Genomic DNA, 17,083 nt, shown 5'->3' with positions numbered 1-17,083 from the left:
TATAGGGTTAATTTTCTTCCTAGTAGCTGGCATGGTAAACATGTGTTGGATTTAGGAGAAAAATAATGCTGATAACTCACTGATGTTTTAGTTGTGGCAGAGCAGTCAAGGCCTTTCCTGCTCCTGCTGCTGTCCTGCCCGTGAGGAGGCTGGGGCTGCACCAGGAGCTGGAGGGGACACGGCCAGGGCAGGGGGCCCAGGCTGGCCAAAAGGATGGCCCACACCTGGTGGTGTTGTGCTCAGCAATAAAACTGGAGAGGGGCTGGTGAGAGGGGAGCTGCCACTGCCTGGGGACGGGCTGGGCATCTGTCAGCGAGTGGTGAGCAATTGTGTTGCGCATCATTTGTTTTGTATATGCTTTTTTTATTACTATTATTATTTTCCCTTCCTTTTCTGTCCTATTAAACTGTCTCTCCCTCGACCCACAAGTTTTGACCTTTTCCCAGTTCCCACCAGGGGGGAGCGAGCAGACAGCTGTGTGGTGCCTAGCTGCCTGCTGGGTTAAACCACGACAGCATCCCTTGCCAGATTCAACTCCTGTCTGTCTTCGGCTTTCCTACCTCCACTGCTCAGTGATCAGAGAGCAGCTCTGTATTCCTCTCAACCCACCTGTCCCTGCTACTGCCTCTTGCACCCTTCCTTTTTATGTTTGGATTTTGTCAGGAGCTCCTCGCTCAGCTATGCAGGCCTCCTGCCACCTCTGCTTGTCCTCCTGCACATCAGGACAGGAATGATCCTCAAAAATCAACCAGCTCTCCTGGACCCCTTCTCTCCAGGACCATAACCATGGGACTCCTCCAAGTATGTCCCTGAACAGGACCAAACCTGCTCTTCTGAAGCCCAGGGTTGTGAGCCTGCTTTTTGCCTTGTTCTCTTCTTTGTAGAATCACAAACTCCATCATCTGATGGTCACTTCTGTCACGACTGCCCCCCCAACCTTCACATCCCCGAGCAGTTCTTATTTGTATGATCAGAGCCAGCAGCATCAGTCCCCCCACCTCACAGGGTTGCTTTGATGGCTATCTCCATTCTACCATAAATAAAATCTCGGGGCTTCAAAATAATTGCAAACAACTCTAAATGCTCCCTCTCCACCAGAAAGGAATCCTGCACTTGTGTTTTCCTGCTCAAGTTACACAGATTCAGCTTGGGACCAAGACCTCTCCTATTCATCAGGTAACAAAAAGAAACTCATCCTCTCATAAAGCATGCTACTCTCTGTTTTCAAACTATGCCAGCAACAACCCATTGCTCCTGGCTCTCTGTGCTCTCCCCACCTCTCTTTCCTGGCTTGTGATAAGTCTTTTATTTCTCCTTTGCCAGAGTGTGACAGATATGAAGGGATGAAGTTTACTGCTTGACTTTGATAACTTAACCTCTCTTCACGCGTTTCAATAGTGAAAACATGATCTCATCTGCAAGGAAGCAATTGTTCCTGTGGTAACTAGAGATCACTGAATGCTTTGGGTTGGAGGGGGCCTTAAAACCATCCAGTTCCACCCCCCTGCCATGGGCAGGGACACCTCCCACCAGCCCAGGTTGCCCAAAGCCCCATCCAGCCTGGCCTTGAACACCCCCAGGGATGGGGCATCCACAGCTGCTCTGGGCAACCTGTGCCATCACCATCCCTGAGTAAAGTATTCCTTAGGCCTAATTCTAAATCTACCCTCTTTTAGTTTAAAACCATTACTCTTTGTTAAAGTCATTACTCCTTGATCACGCAGATGACAAGATTTATAGTAATACCTAAGTTGTAAAATGACCTTATATATTGTCCTTAAGAGATTCATGCTTCCTGTACTTTCCCTAGTAACCCAAATAACAGTATGAATGAAGCTGCTGGAAACCTGACAAAACTGTATCACTCTCAATAATTTGATGCGGTGACAGTTTTGGCCCCATACTGCTCCCAAAGTAAGTGAGAAAGCACCGTAATTCATCCTCAGGATTTGGGCATTTTATCCTTTAGCAACAAGTATTTGGCTGACAGTCACTGCAGCTTCAGAGATACTGAAAACCACCACACTCCATAAAAAGCTGAATGCACAGAGTTTTCTTGTAGTTGGCTTTCCTCCCAATCTCCAAGGATACCCTATGGCATTCCAGACCACAGGAAGGAGATGTGCAAAGGGCACGTTCACGTCGCTGTTAGAACAGGTATGAGATCTCAGCTGCTAATTTCTGCCACCTTCACAAGGTAGTCTTTAGGAATTCCCAGCCGGAGTCCAAGATGCACAAATGTAATCTTACTTCTGAATCTCTGCCCTCCATAACAAAGAATTACTAAGACCCACGTGGAAATCATGCCAGTTATTGCTCAGTACTACCAACAGTGAAAAGAGGTGCAAACTCCAACGCAAAGACAGAGGAACACAACCACAAGCGAGAGCCCAGATTTCTAAAAGCACAGTCTGTATACCCACTGACTACTCACCATTCTTTCCACCTTCCTCAGAAAGAGGATGGTATACAGAAACATGTTTCTGATAACTGCTACCTTAATCTAAAAACAATTGCCCCCTGGTTCACAGGAAGAGTCTTATGCAATGAGATGCTGCTTTCCGAGATGGCTTTTCTAAAGACACAAGAGGGAAACTCTAGGAACAAGGGACGTGCAGTAGTGAATCCTATGCAAGGGAAACATCAATATCACATTAATCCCCTCCTCCCAAATGCTGGGGTTCATCTCATTGGGTCTTTTAGGAGAAAACTGTTGGCTTAGACAAGGAAGCAGACCAAAGGCTCTACAGCCGAGGCAGAGAACAAGGCCAGACACAAGATCTGGGATGGATGTCTCCATCCCCCCTCTGCCTGCATACTGTACACCATAACAACCTGTGTTCAATTCCTTCTTGAAGCTCAGTAACTTAGAAGAGTTTACCTCTCAGAAAGCCACGCATTGTGGATTAAAAGTATTCTTGAGATAGTTCGACATTACCAAAACCCTTAATAACGTTGTTCTAGTAAGAAGCTACTCTGTTTATCCCTTTATTGCCACACTGAGTTCAGCTCAAATACCTGTATGGAAAAAAAGTAAATCACTTTCAGGAAGTTTTCAGTTTATAGATGGAATTTGGGATCCCCCAGTAAGGTGCTCAGAACTTCTACAAGGAGAAAGAAGACTCAGGTGTCTCTTAATTTCATTTGTAGTTGTTTAACTGCATTTACAGTTGTGAGCATTTAACGCTTTTGAAAAGGCTCCAGATTTCACTCATCCTGAATACCTTGATTCAGGCTAATTTCATTTATCACCTGATTTATTCCCTTTAAGTTGCTGAGAATGCTAAAGAGAATGAAAAACTAAAGAAAAAAAAAAAAAACAAGCTCTGTAATTCACATTTTCAAATCAATTCAAATGAACAAGTTAACAGGGGATTACAACAGAACTAGCAAACTTGCTGTTTAAAGCTTTATAAGCAGAGTTAAGAGAAAAAAGGGCACCATTTTTGCTTTAAGCTCTGCCTGTTAAGCTTTAAGCAGATTGTTTTAATCCCTTTGTTTCTTCAAAACAAACATATAAGCAGTCTATAAAGCAAATAGGTGATTTTTTCCCAATACTACTCAACTAATGAGGTTCCGTAACTGTTCCTGTTTTCCTAGATTCAAGGTTGCACTTCTGTAGCTAAAATTTAAAAAGTTTCACACTCTCCGTCAAGCTCAATCATTTATTTAACATTCCCATGCCTCCAGAAGTTAGAGTCATTAATGCACCAATATCTTCGTTTTAAATGTTCTTCAAACATTTACATTGTTCTTTTCAATTACTGATTAGTGAAAGTCTTGCAAATGACAAGAGCACTTAACACAGATAGTGAAACATACTTTTACCACTTATTTTATTTCAAGTAGTTTTCTCTGCTAGACCCCTGGGTCTGCGAATGTTTAACTAAAATTTGGCCAAAAAACGTTACCTACTTAATGCACGGATGATCTGAAATGCGTTATGAGCTCACCCTGTTCTACTGCTTTCACTGTGTAAGATCTCAAGAATGAACAAGTTTGCATATTCTTGAGGGAAGCGCAGTCACCACCAAAAAAATCAACGGAGGAGACATAAAGGGCTGGGGTGGGCAGGTGTGTGAAACTCATGGTGACAAATAATGCCCTCACCCCTTGAAACACAGACCTGAGAGTGTAAGAAGGGAATGGGGAACCTAGAATTTCTACAGTGCTCTAGGAGGGTGGGGATGGAAATCGTTCACATGTGGATTGATCTCTTACACAAAGCAATAAACGTATGAGAACAGAGCCAAGCCATTAACATTAATTACTTGCATCACAGTCTAGAAGCCTCAAACCACTACCCCATTTTTCTTCGAGCTGCACAAACAGTACTCTCTGCTGCACTGTATATATTATATAAAACATGCTTCTGCAATTTTCACGTTGTAAGGATCAACATTATGAATCAGCTACTCACTTACAGCTTGCAGCCATTCTACTGGATGAACAGATTGTTCAAAGCAAATAAGTAAATAAATGAAAGACACCCAATAAACTAAACCTCGCATTACAAGACCCCTAAAAAGCTGCTTGCAGAATGTAATTGATGGAGAGCAATCTGTGCATAGATAACTTAAAGATGTAAAAGAGTCAGCAACAAAGGAAAAAAAAAAATAAGCAGCTAGTTCTAGGATCTGCTGACAGCTGGAGACCTCAGAAGTCGATTTAACCACATTGAACTAAGGAAAGCTTGAACTAAGCAAAGACTTGGCTTCTCCCTATCTATAGTATAGCCTACATAGTTATAGGCTGGCTACAGAGGCATGTGTTGTACCTCTCCATTACAGAGGAAAATTAAACTGTCTCAGCAAGCAAGAAAGCAAGAAAAATGTCTAAAGTAGTAAATTCTGTAGCATCTTGGCCAAACAGTAATATTAGATCTGAAATAACTCCGTGAAATTCTGCCTGATCTGAATGGGACAATTCACAACTCTTCAAATACTGCTGCAGTTCTACCAGCGAGGGCATTGGCTTACTCTGCAGTTCACATTTCCAAGGTTTTGTCTGCAACTACTACACATCGTGCACCTATTAAAAGCATTTGTCAAAAGTGAGTGCTAGAACAAGTTCAGCACCAGCAGAAAAGCGATGACAGCCTTACCAAGGTATGGAGCAAAACTGGTTCATCGCTTTCCTACCATTCCACAAACTTGTGGGCTGCAGTGGGCTGCCAAAATCCAAACAAATCAGCCTGTGTAAAGTTTCCAACCACGGGTTATTACACACCCTTGTTTATTATTCCCTAGAAAGAGTATCTCGGAGGCAACAGGGAGATAAAGGTGGCGGAAAAGAAGATGGCAACTTTCTGACTGCAAGGAAGGACGAAGTAGTACAAGAACCAGACGAAGAAATGCCTGTCCCTACTACCATGCGTGGGTTCTGCAAGTCACGCTTTTCGAAAGATCCAAAACACAGTCTCAGAAATAATTAGGTTTTCTTCACTGGCAGCTGGTAGTTCCTTCAGTTGTGTCTTTGCAAGGAAAGAGGTTGTCTTCATTGCAGTTAATTTAAAAATAGAAATTACCAAGACATCCCAGTTTGTATATTAGGATTATTTTTGTATATTCAGGGAAAAAAAAAAAAAAAAAAAAACAGCTTAGAGGCTGATCTTCAGAAATCTCTTGTGAAATCTTTAGAAGAATGTAAATAGAACCAGTCACTGCATGACCTACTAGCTAGTAGGAAAACTGCATAATGTCCTGTTTTCACTGCCTCCAGGCAAACTAAGAGCACCTTCTTCCTAGCAAAGATAACATCTCTCAGAACAGCGTGACTTGAAAATGTGCTGAGATCACTTCTTTCTTTTAATTTGAAGCAGCACATAAACAGAACCTGAATTTAGAGGCTTTCAATCCTTCAGAGGTCAGAAGGAAAATAGTTATGATGCATCTTCTACACCCAATTATAAATCTAAACCAAGCTCTTTTATCTAGCTAATGTCACACTAAATGCTCTAGGTTAGAGTAAAACCAGAGCAAAAATGATCCCCTATTGATACATATAAATTTATATGCTGGTAGCAGACATCTAGAATGAAGTCTGCCTTCCTTCTGATTAGAAATTCCCAGTTCTACTGACTACACTGGAGACTGAAGAAACAGCATTGGTCTAGGCTGAAAAGAAGACTTGTCCCCATTTTGTCATAAAGATTAAAATGAAATTAAAAGAAGACAGTTCATCACCGATTATCCATTGACTACACCACACTATCAACTTCAACTTGTATTTCACTGAATGCAGAATAAAACGCTTTGGTTTTCCATTTGTCACCAACCACTTAAACATCTACACAACACCCACAGGCCTTACCTGACAATGCTGAGGTAAGAAGTTCTGCCCCAGCTCCCCAGATGAAAATTCACCAGCTACAAGTACCTTCTACAGACAGTTTATTCGACACTGGATTGAAATAATCATGATGTGAACTTGTGACCTTTTTCGGGCAATTTTACTGGCAATTATACCAGGACATCAGTTTATCTCTCAGCAAAGGACTGCCAGCAAAGCTCTAGGGTTGCAGAAGCGATATTGCTCCCCTCTATTTTATTCCAGGTTCTTCCACTTTTATTTTGGAAATAAATTGTTGTTACGGTCCAGAGAATTGTCCCTCTATAGCCACTGTTAAGTCACACTGCAGAGCACAAGGGAATGTGCAACTCTACTCTTCCCTACAGGTGCACTCAGGGAAGTTTAGTAAATTCACAGAATCGCAGAATGGGTTGGGTTGGAAGGGACCTTAAGGACCATCTAATTCCAACCACCCTGCCATAGGCAGGGACACCTCCCACCAGACATCCCTCAAAGCCAACAGATTTTAGGAACATGGGATTCAGAAAAAATGAAGAATCACAAGACTTAACAAGGACTTTCATGCACTTCTCCTGGTGCTTCCTTGAAGAAGTTTTTTTTTAGAGGTGAACAGGATGAGCGTAGGGGATTTTTATACTCGCACACAAAATCCCTAACCCATTCTACCTTGTCACGTATAAAATAAGCCCATGACATCGGAGAGACCCTTCTCCTGACAGGTTAATCACGCACAAACTAGAGGAGATGGTAAGAATTTAATGCCTATGACTGTTGAGGGACTTAGCTTGTCAATGAAAGCTAAAGAAATATGAAGAAAATCTCTACTGTGAACAAGTGAACAAATAAAGAGAAGCCTGTTCATGACTCTCGAAGTGCCCCAGTCCCTACAACCACACATCCTTCCACACCAGGAAGTAAAACGTATGTGGGCGAAAGGGCAAGTTATATTTGTGGCTGTGCTGAAAGCATTTGAACAGTTAGGACTGCAAGACGTAGCGTAGAACCGAAATGTACTTTCATCTGCATTGTCGGAGTTCACTGTCACGAGCTTCGAAGGGACACAATCAAGCTCCTGAAACCACAAAGGCATCAGAAGTATCCAGTACTTGTGGGAAGGCAATAAATGCAGCTCAAGTGGCCCACACTGACACGGGGTATGCATTTATATGGTCCTTTGCTTCATTAAAATTGACTATTGCTAAGGTATCCAAATTATACTGGCACCCATCTGTTTTCATAATTCCCATTTATTTGGGAAAAATGCACTTTCAGTACTGATTTCAGACACCCTCCTTGTTTTTTAAACAAACAGAACAAAACCCAAAACAAACAAAAAAAAGGCAAAAAAAAAAAAGACACCAAAACAACACAATGAAAATAGCTACAAAAACTGAGAATATTGGCACTAAAAACAGTTTCTGGTATCTCACGGATTACAATTCCTTGTGAACCAACATCTGTTGAAACGCACTATGCTAGGCTTCTGGTTTCCACCAGCATGCCATACAAATATTAAGTACATCACCAGACTGTTAACTGTCATGCTTTAAATTTTTTAAAAAATACAGAAAAAAAGTCAAAACATTTTTTAATTACATATTGATTGTCCTCCCTGACTTCTAAAATTTTGTGGTGGTTGTCCATTTTTTTGCTATGTATCTTCCCAGAGAATACAAGTCTACTCATGGTAATTTTACTGGAATTTACTTGTTTTCTGACTAAAATGCATGGATCAGCAGTCACCGTCACATTTAGCTGTGGTGGTTTTACCCAGCTGGGCAGCTGAGCTCCAACACAACCGCTCCCTCACTCCCCCTCCCCAGGGAAGAGGGGGAGAAAAAAACAGACTCAGCACATGGAGATTAATGTAATTTATTGGCTACCTCTAGCAGACTAGAGCAGTGAGAAACTAAAAACAAACTAAAGCCACCCTCTTCCACCTCCTTTCCCAGAGCAGTGCAGGGGGATGGGCTGCGGTCAGTCCCTTACACTCTGTCCCCAGTGCTCCTTCATGGTCACGCCCTGCCCCTGCTCCCCATGGGGTCCCTCCCATGGATGCCGTCCTTCCCCAGCTGAGCCTGCGGGGGCTGCCCACAGGCAGCAGCTCCTCAAGCACTGCTCCCACACGGCTCCGTCCCACGGGGTCCATCCCCCAGGAGCAAACTGCTCCAGCACGGGTCCCCCATGGGTGGCAGCTCCCCCCAGACCCCCTGCTCTTGTGTGGGCTCCTCTCCACGGGCTGCAGCTCCGGCCCGGGGCCTGCTCCTGCGGGGGCTCTCCATGGGCCGCAGCCTCCTCCAGGCCACATCCACCTGCTCCACCGGGGGCTCCTCCACCCCCAGGGGGGCTGCAGCGTGGAGATCTGCTCCATGTGGGACCCATGGGTGCAGGGGGACAGCCTGCTCCACCAGGGGCCTCTCCACAGGCCACAGGGGAACTGCTGCTGCCTGCCTGGAGCACCGCCTGCCCCACTTGTGCAACGACCCTGTGGTCTGCAGGGCTGCTTCCCTCTCATTTTCTCACTCCTGTCTCTCCCAGCTGCTGTCACACAACAGTTTTTTTTCCCTTTCTTCAATCTGCTCTCCCATAGGCCCACCTAGCATCGCTTCCTGGCTTGGCTCTAGCCAGAGGCAGGTCCCTTTGGAGCCTGCTGGGTGCTTCTCATAGAAACCACCTCTGCAGCCCCCTGCTACCAAAACCTTGCCATGTACACCCAATACATTAGTATGCTGAAACTATTTTAACATGCAAACCAGCATGGTCATTAAAAAGCATCCAAGAGTAACAACAGCAGTAAAGCATTCATCTGCTCTTAATATGCAACATCAGTACATTTAGGTTTTGGGAACAGTTAAATGACATGCTAACTGCACTTCAAAAAAAATCATACAATAGAAAATTTGTACTTACAGTAAATATTCTCCTGCCAGTCCGATCAAAAGTTACACAGTATACAGAAGATAAGTGTCCTAAAATTCGTTTATGCATCTTCATATGTTGATAGACTGCAGTTGGAACAAGGCGTTCAAGTCTGTATTTTCCATTTAGTTTTCTCGAAAACAAGGTATCCACTACCAAATGAGAAGAAAGAAAATAAACAACATTTATATTGTGTTCATAAACTACAACACTGTCATGAAAGAAGTGAAAGTTCATTTCAGCATTGGACCACACCTCATATGAACACTTTACTACAGTCATTCTCTCATTTTACCTTAATAAGGGAAAATGTAATACAAAAGTAGCCTCTGATACATACATGCAAAAAAGTAGTAAAGTGCAAGGCAGAACACAAAGGTATTATACATCAAACTTCCATTTCTAAGTGCCTAAATGTATGCTTCTTGCTTCATACGTAGTGTGAGAAATTCAGGAGGACCAAGACAGCTTCCATGGAGGAGTAAACCACCTCGAATTTAAGATACATACAAGCTTCCCCACAGCTATTAACTGCACACCAGAAAACATTCCAGTCCTCTCCAGGGCAACCTGTTTTTAGACACCTGCATAATCAAACATTTATCCACCCTCTGCAAGATAAAATCAGTTCTTGTTTTGAAGAATACTACTGCCTGCTATGGCCAAAAAACAAAAAATACAACCAAACAAAACCAGATACAAATTTAGCAAACCCTGATTTTGATTAACGGAACTTTGTTTAAAGGGTTTAGGATTTTTTTTATCCAAGTTTAAAAGCTAAAAAAGTCCAGGAGCAAGAATTTACTTTGTTCTAACAAAATGGAAAGAAAATAAAGGTCAGAGTTATTAATTTTAAACTGCTACTCATGCAATGATAAAGCAGCAAAGTGTAGCGCTTGCATGCATGGATACACATTAGTCAGACAGTTCCCCATATTGTTATTAGAGCTAAGAAACTGTGGCAATATATTTTATATTCCACAGAATTATGATAAAATTTGCAAACATATCCTGCTTCTGAATATGTGAAAAGCAAAATAAAATAAAAATAATAATTAATGCCCAGCAATATCCATAGCACTACACATGAAAAACAAGATTCACCACTGTCAATACAGGTAGTTGCTACTCTCATCACTGGTTAAGATGAGAGTTAAGAGTTCTTTACACATCATTTCACCACAGTAGTGCGTGTGCTAGTGAACTAACGGGGACAGGGTGCAGGGCTGGAAGTGCATGACACTCTCGCTAGCATCAGCTGTGAAGAGCTACAAGCCTCTTGCACTGCACGGTTTTGGCCCAGGCCAACTAGACAGTGGTTCATGAGTCAGCACAGGTCAAACTTCATTCATTATGCAAACTGGATAGCAGCTACTCTGCACGGGAGCAAAAGCACTTAGTGGTATGGACAACTGCCAAGCCCACTGGCTTCAGGCCATGAGAACAGCCCTGAAACATTTCAGCTCCTGCATATGTAGCCCAGGGATTCAAGGAAGTCTTCCCAGTTCAAGACGCTTTGTGAAGGAGCAGGATCCGTAGCTGCGGGGTGAGGCACTGACTCGCTGGGCTGCTACTGCCTTAAGGCTCTGCAATATCTTCACCCTCCCCCTACACAAGAAAAAGATGCAGCTGCAGTTGCTTTATGACAAAGCTTTTCCTTGCCAACAGACAGTCTACTTTAGAACAGCAGGAAACCCAGATTAGTTCAGTCACAAGATAAATCGTTTCTGCTTCTGACACATCATCCCATGGTAAAAAGAAAAAATAAAACACACACCAACCACACACAATAAAACAGAGTAAGAAAAAGTATTTGCCACAACAATAAAGTGATCTTACACAATCTCAACCTATTCAGTAGTTACCTTTTTGTTTGCTCTTAATGTAAGTAGGTTGCTTGGAAATCAGCTTCTAGCACATTATATAAAAATGAATCCATAGCTCTCATAAAAGCAAAAAGCTAAACTAAAAGTTAATTTGCTGAGATGTTCTGTCAGTAAGTTTAGAAGTAAGCAGCCTCTTTAGGAGAAAGCAACCAATAACTTCATATAAGCATTTAACTTTTAATATACAGACAAATTTTGATTTTTTTTTTAATTTAATAGATTTAGTAGATTTTTAGATTAATTTAATAGATTTAACATAGCCTAAGCCAGTATTTCTGCTGATATTCTTGTTGATGTCAAGTGGTGATGGGAAAATTGCTACTGGTTCACATATCTCTGGGGAACTCAAGCATCCCTTGTTTAGTAACAAGCAGCCTACTGCACACAACAGAAGCAACACAGCAACAGGGGAAATGAGAAAACTGGGAGCTTACTCACTGGCTTTGAACAAAATTTAGATTAAAACTACATAAAAATCCCATTACCCTTTAAAAATAAATTTAAGGGTTTTAAAAATTGGCTTTATAAGGCAAAAAGTATCATTACGAACCTATGGACGATGGGGAAGAGAATTTTTAACCAAGATCATGCTTTTAGAAAAAAAAAAACAAACCATGACAACTTCCCATAGGTTTGGACACTGTCCATTAAAATACTATTTTTCAGAAGACTCCTCCAACATTTTTTTTTAAACTAAATGCTCACATCCATCATTGTTCTTCAGTACAGCCTCCCATTTAACTCTAATTATATTTAATCTCATTCTCTTAGCCAAGGGATCCAGCTTGATTTCTGAGGCGTTCCCATGTTTTATTCCAACATTTACAACTCCAGCACAGACCTTGTTAGCAAAGGAAGTACTCTTTTTTTTTTTTTTTTTTTTCCTTTTAGAGTACGGGTAAAAATTAAAAAATAGCTGCATCTTGTGCATCAAAACAATAAAACTGATTTTTTCTGGTGTGAACCAAGCTGAGAAAGACTACCAATTGCTAATAATAATACGTTTGTATTAATTATAAGTCTTAGGTTTCATCATGATAGATACCCAGATCTGGCCTCAATACCTTTCAGGCCTTCTGTGGTCTTTAAGCTATTTTAGCTTGATTTTAACTTTATTTGGGGGGGGGGGGGGGGAGGGGGAGGAAGTGATTTTAGGAACTCCTGTACAGCGGTTACTCCTGCAACTCTCTTGTTTAATCCCTATGAGCAGTTCTGAGTCTTTGCTTAGGTTCTGCCTGGCCTCACACAATGGGGTCAGCATAAGCAAAGGTGTTGGTTCAATCACAGGAAGAGTGATAAGGTTTAAGTAGTTAAACAGCTGCCACAAACAGTACCTAACAAGCAAGGAAAGGGGGACACAAACTTTATCCAAGGCTGGTTAGAGAGCACTGGTTGGGCCCTACCAAGTCAACCAAGAAAAGAAAGAAGGGTTGGATGCAAGAAAGAACAAAGCTACACAACAGATTGCTCGTTCCTTATTAGGATCTCCCCGTGAACTGGACACTGCATGGAAAAAGCTACAACCCAATGCCTGGCCAGCTAAGGGAATTAAAATTATCTTATCTTTGCGTCTGTCCACTACTCATGCACAAGATTTTGTTTTAAAAAGAAGGAGAAAAAAACAAACACAGATGTTATCAGTTGTGTGCATGACACAGAACAACACTCCACTACTTAGTCCCAGTTGACATTTTGGTTCTCATATATCAATTCTTCGTATTTAATAGTGAAGCTAGCTGATCAGTAGAATTCAACACCTAAAAAAGTGAGGTGCTCTGCAGATGTTTGAGCATGTAAGAAAACTTCTCCACAAAACCAAACAAAACCTCATAAGTTGCTATCAGTTGTTTACCAGTTGCTTCCAAACAAAGCAAATTGCTCATCACTTTCAGGTAACTGGGCTCATCTTCACCCAACATGACCAGCCTTAAAGATCGACTCTTGACCTTGTCACAGAATCACAGAGGTTGGAAGCGACGTCTGGAGCTCAGCTGCCCAACCTCCCTGATCAAGCAGGTTCACCTTGGGTAGGTTGTCCATGACTGTATCCTGTTGGGCTTTGAGTATCCCCAAGGGTGGAGACTTCACCACCTCTCTGGATACCCTGGGCCAATGTTTTGACTACCCACAGTAAAAAGGTACTTTCCAATGTTTCAGTGGAAATTCCTGTACTTTGGTTTGTTTCCATTGCTTCTTGTCCTATCAGGAGGCACCAATGAGAAGAGCCTGGCTCCATCTTCATCACAACCTGCCAGTTAGGTATTTATACCCCTTCCTAAGATCTCCTTAAGCTTCCTCTTCAAGGCTAGTAAACCCCAGCCCTCTTGGCTTCTCTTTGTATGATAGACACCTCAAGCTTTTCAACATCGCCTTTTGCTAGATTCATTCCACTGTGTCCATGACTTTCTTGTTCTGAGGAGCCCAGAGCTGGACCCAGCACTGCAGGTGGGGTCTCAGCTGTGCTGACTAGAGGGAAAACACCCTCAGCCTAACAGCAATGCACTACCTCCAACAGCACAAGATGCTACTTCTTTTTGTTGTGCAAGGGTACACTGGGGACTCATGTCTGACACGTTGAGCACCAGGACACCCAGCTCATTAAGCCCCCATTGTCTAATTGTGCACAGAGACCTTCCTTCCCACGGACTTCTGCACTTCTCTTTGTGGAACCTCTGTGAGCAGAGCCCAGCAGCTGCCCCACGTAAGATCAGAGCCAGCTCCAGCCGGCTCCACAGGTACCCACCACTGGCCAGAGCCAAGCCAAGGAGCAATGCTGGGTGGGCCTCTGGGAGAGGAGACTGAAGGAAGGGGAAAAATAATCTGCTGTGTGACAACTCCATCCCAGTGGAGAAGGTGGATGTGGCCTGGAGGAGGCTGCGGCCCATGGAGAGCCCCCGCAGGAGCAGGCCCCGGGCCGGAGCTGCAGCCCGTGGAGAGGAGCCCACGCAGGAGCAGGGGTCTGGGGGGAGCTGCCACCCGTGGGGGACCCGTGCTGGAGCAGTTTGCTCCTGGGGGATGGACCCCGTGGGACGGAGCCGTGTGGGAGCAGTGCTTGAGGAGCTGCTGCCTGTGGGCAGCCCCCGCAGGCTCAGCTGGGGAAGGACGGCATCCATGGGAGGGACCCCATGGGGAGCAGGAAGGGACTGTGAGACAAAGCATCAGGGACTGGCTGCAGCCCCCATTCCCCTGTGCCACTTAGGGGGAGGAGGTGAAAGAGGGCAGGTGGGGGTAGGTGTTTTTGGTTTGCTTTTAGTTTCTCCCTGCTCTAACCTGCTTGTGATAGGCAATAACTTGAAACCACTTATATTAATCTCCTTCTGCTGAGTCTGGTTTTGTCCATGACAATAACTGTTGAGTCATCTCCCTGTCCTTATCTCAACCCCTGAGCCCTTCTCATCATATTTTCTCCCCCTTTTTCCTTTGAGGAGGGAGAGAGAGACAGCAGTTGTGGTGGAGCTCGGCTGCCCAGCAGAGAGAAACCCCCACATCCTGCTCATGCGTTTCTCCAGCCTGTTAAGGGCCCTCTGAATGGCAGCACGGTCCCTCTGATGTGTCAGCCACCACCCCCAGTTGTGCACTGCCTGCACGCTTGGTGTGCCATCATCCAAGTCACTACTGAAGATGTTAAACAGTGCCGGCCCTAGTGTTAGCCCGTGTGCACCATCAGTAAACCCTTTTGCCAGTCAATCCTCTGAGCCAAACATTTCTGCCTGTACCAAATCCCAGAAGGGCTGGGGCTGGCAGGGCCCTCTGGAGCCCACCTGCTCCAACCCCTGGTTTAAGCAGGCCCACACAGAGCAGGCTGCCCAGGACCACGTCCAGGTGGCTTTTGAAGGTCTCCAAGGAGGGAGACTCCACAAAGGCTCTGGGCAACTCTGTTCAGTCACCAACACAGTAAAGAAGTTTCCTGATGTGCAGAGGGAACTTGCTGTGTTCCAGTTTGTGCCCATTGCCTCTTGTCCTGGCACTGGGCACCACTGCAAAGAGCCTGGCTCCAACCTCTCTGCACCCGCTCTTCAGGTATTTATACACAGTGATGAGATCCCCCTGAGCCTCCTCTTCTCCAGGCTGAGCAGCCCCAGGTCTCTGATCCTGACCCCACTCAGCAGAAGGCCCTGCTCCTCCTCCAGACGATGCTACACCTGGAGAAGCCCTTTGTGTGCTCCTTCATGCCCTTCCCCAGATTCAATGCCAGAAGAGCTCTGACTTTTATTACTGCAGAGCCGCAGAACACTACAAGTCCACTCCAACCTCAGCAAGTCACCGGGTCCAGCCTCCCCTTTGGAGGCAAGGTCAACTACAAGTTACTACAGCCCTTTACTAGATTAAAAAAAAAAAAAAAAAAAAAGTGTGTGTGGGAAGTTGCAGATGAACGCAGTGAGAAACGTGGGATTCTGTACCCATCAAGGCCAACACTTAAATACATTTATTTATTTTTAAAGGTCACTTAGAAACATAAACCAAACAGACTTGGGCTCTTCAGACAACTTAGTAAAATGGAAATTTTTAAAATCTCACTTCTACTGTTATGATTCACCGCTACTAACAATGTTAATCTGAAAACCACATCTCTGAGTCAAGATCACCTTAATTTTTTGCTTTCCCTCAGAACAATTTAAAATTTAACATACATAAAGCTGCTGAATGTAAAATGGTAGGAGTTCTCAATAGAGCTTGTGAAAGATTGTATCAGGCTTTCTCCCACTCAAAAGGCACGCGGCAGGCACCAACCTGAATGCCTTCAAAGTTTTAGAATGTCTCTAACTCCGCACCCAAAATAGCACAGGCAGCTCAGAGAAATACAGCAATCTGTGAGAGATAAATTTTGGTGTCTGAAAGACGGTGCAGTATTAGCTGTGCTGACCTTTTTTTCCCTTGGCTTTTTTCCTTTTTTTTTTTTTTTTTTTTTATCCAAGCGACCAGCTTCATCACCATATTTACACGGTCTTATCCTTGAATGTGAAATATGCCTTTAAAGACAGGGGAGAGTAACATGCTTTACCTTACATCAAAAAAAAAAAAAAAAAAACACATACAGAAGTCTTTATGGTTTATTTTTCATTTTCTTCCCTTCTGGAGTTCTGTTTAATTAAAGTTCTAGTCTGAAGAACAGCAGCCACTTTTGTTCCCCTTCCATTCACACAGAAATGGAAGCAGGTTCAAAGCAGATCTTGAAGGACACTTGAGAAACACATTTTATTCACAACTCTTAGCCATAACGAAATGAGTTGCATAGCTTGAGAGCCTGGGCACACCTCTAGTGAATACCAAGGCATTTACAGTTGTTTAAAACAACAAGACTGCCAGACTCCTCCTGTCGCTGTCTAAGCTAATAACATTAAATGTGTCACGCACTCAGGTTTTCTTCCTTCCTCCACCCCTTCTGTCAAGATGTCCAGGATCAAAAAAGCAGCTTGAACTGACTTTTACCTTCCCACCATTTCTCTGTTTGACTTCCAAACTCTACGCAGTACTCCCCGTCTTCTGGCTTATAGGCAATGATCGCTACCCATCTGAAGTGAGATAAAGCTAGCAACTGATTGAGCCAGAACTTGTCTCAGGGCAGGGTAAAGGCATGCTGGCTTCTCACTGGAGCATATCTGAGTGTATGTCAAGTCTATGTACACCCAAAACTTTGCAAATAAAATTTACCTGCTCAGTGAAAGTAGGTGACCAAACCCTTACCAATTTAGAGAAATGAGAGGCAAGACGCTTGCAAGGGTAGCATGCAACGACAAACGAAAGCTGTGCAATCCCCAGCATTTCCAAACTCTTCCCTATCTTCAGCACAATCTTGTTTACACCCAGCATATTACTTATTTGTTACATATCTCACTCAACATATTAGGACTTCTATAACATTTCTTTTTGCATAAAAAGAAGGCATTTATTTTAGTATAATTCACTTTATACTTGAATAAACACAGGTAACAACGTTAGTTTACACAGATAATTTAAATGTATTG

At 43.4% G+C, this 17,083-nt stretch overlaps 1 protein-coding gene across 2 annotated transcripts in view; it reads right to left on the bottom strand.

Moving 5' to 3' along the window:
• PHIP (PHIP subunit of CUL4-Ring ligase complex) overlaps window positions 1-17,083 on the bottom strand; it is a 112,167-nt gene that overhangs the window by 80,821 nt on the left and 14,263 nt on the right. For both annotated transcript variants that reach the window (XM_084284556.1, XM_084284557.1), the window contains exon 7: window positions 9,223-9,383. In XM_084284556.1, coding sequence (XP_084140682.1) covers window positions 9,223-9,383 — 161 coding nt within the window. The remainder of the gene's footprint in view (window positions 1-9,222; window positions 9,384-17,083) is intronic.

Source organism: Netta rufina (genome assembly GCF_964035555.1).
Source record: "Netta rufina genome assembly, chromosome: 3".
Classification (NCBI taxonomy): domain Eukaryota; kingdom Metazoa; phylum Chordata; class Aves; order Anseriformes; family Anatidae; genus Netta; species Netta rufina.
Note: the sequence above shows the minus strand (reverse complement) of the source record. Positions and strands in the feature narration are given on the sequence as shown.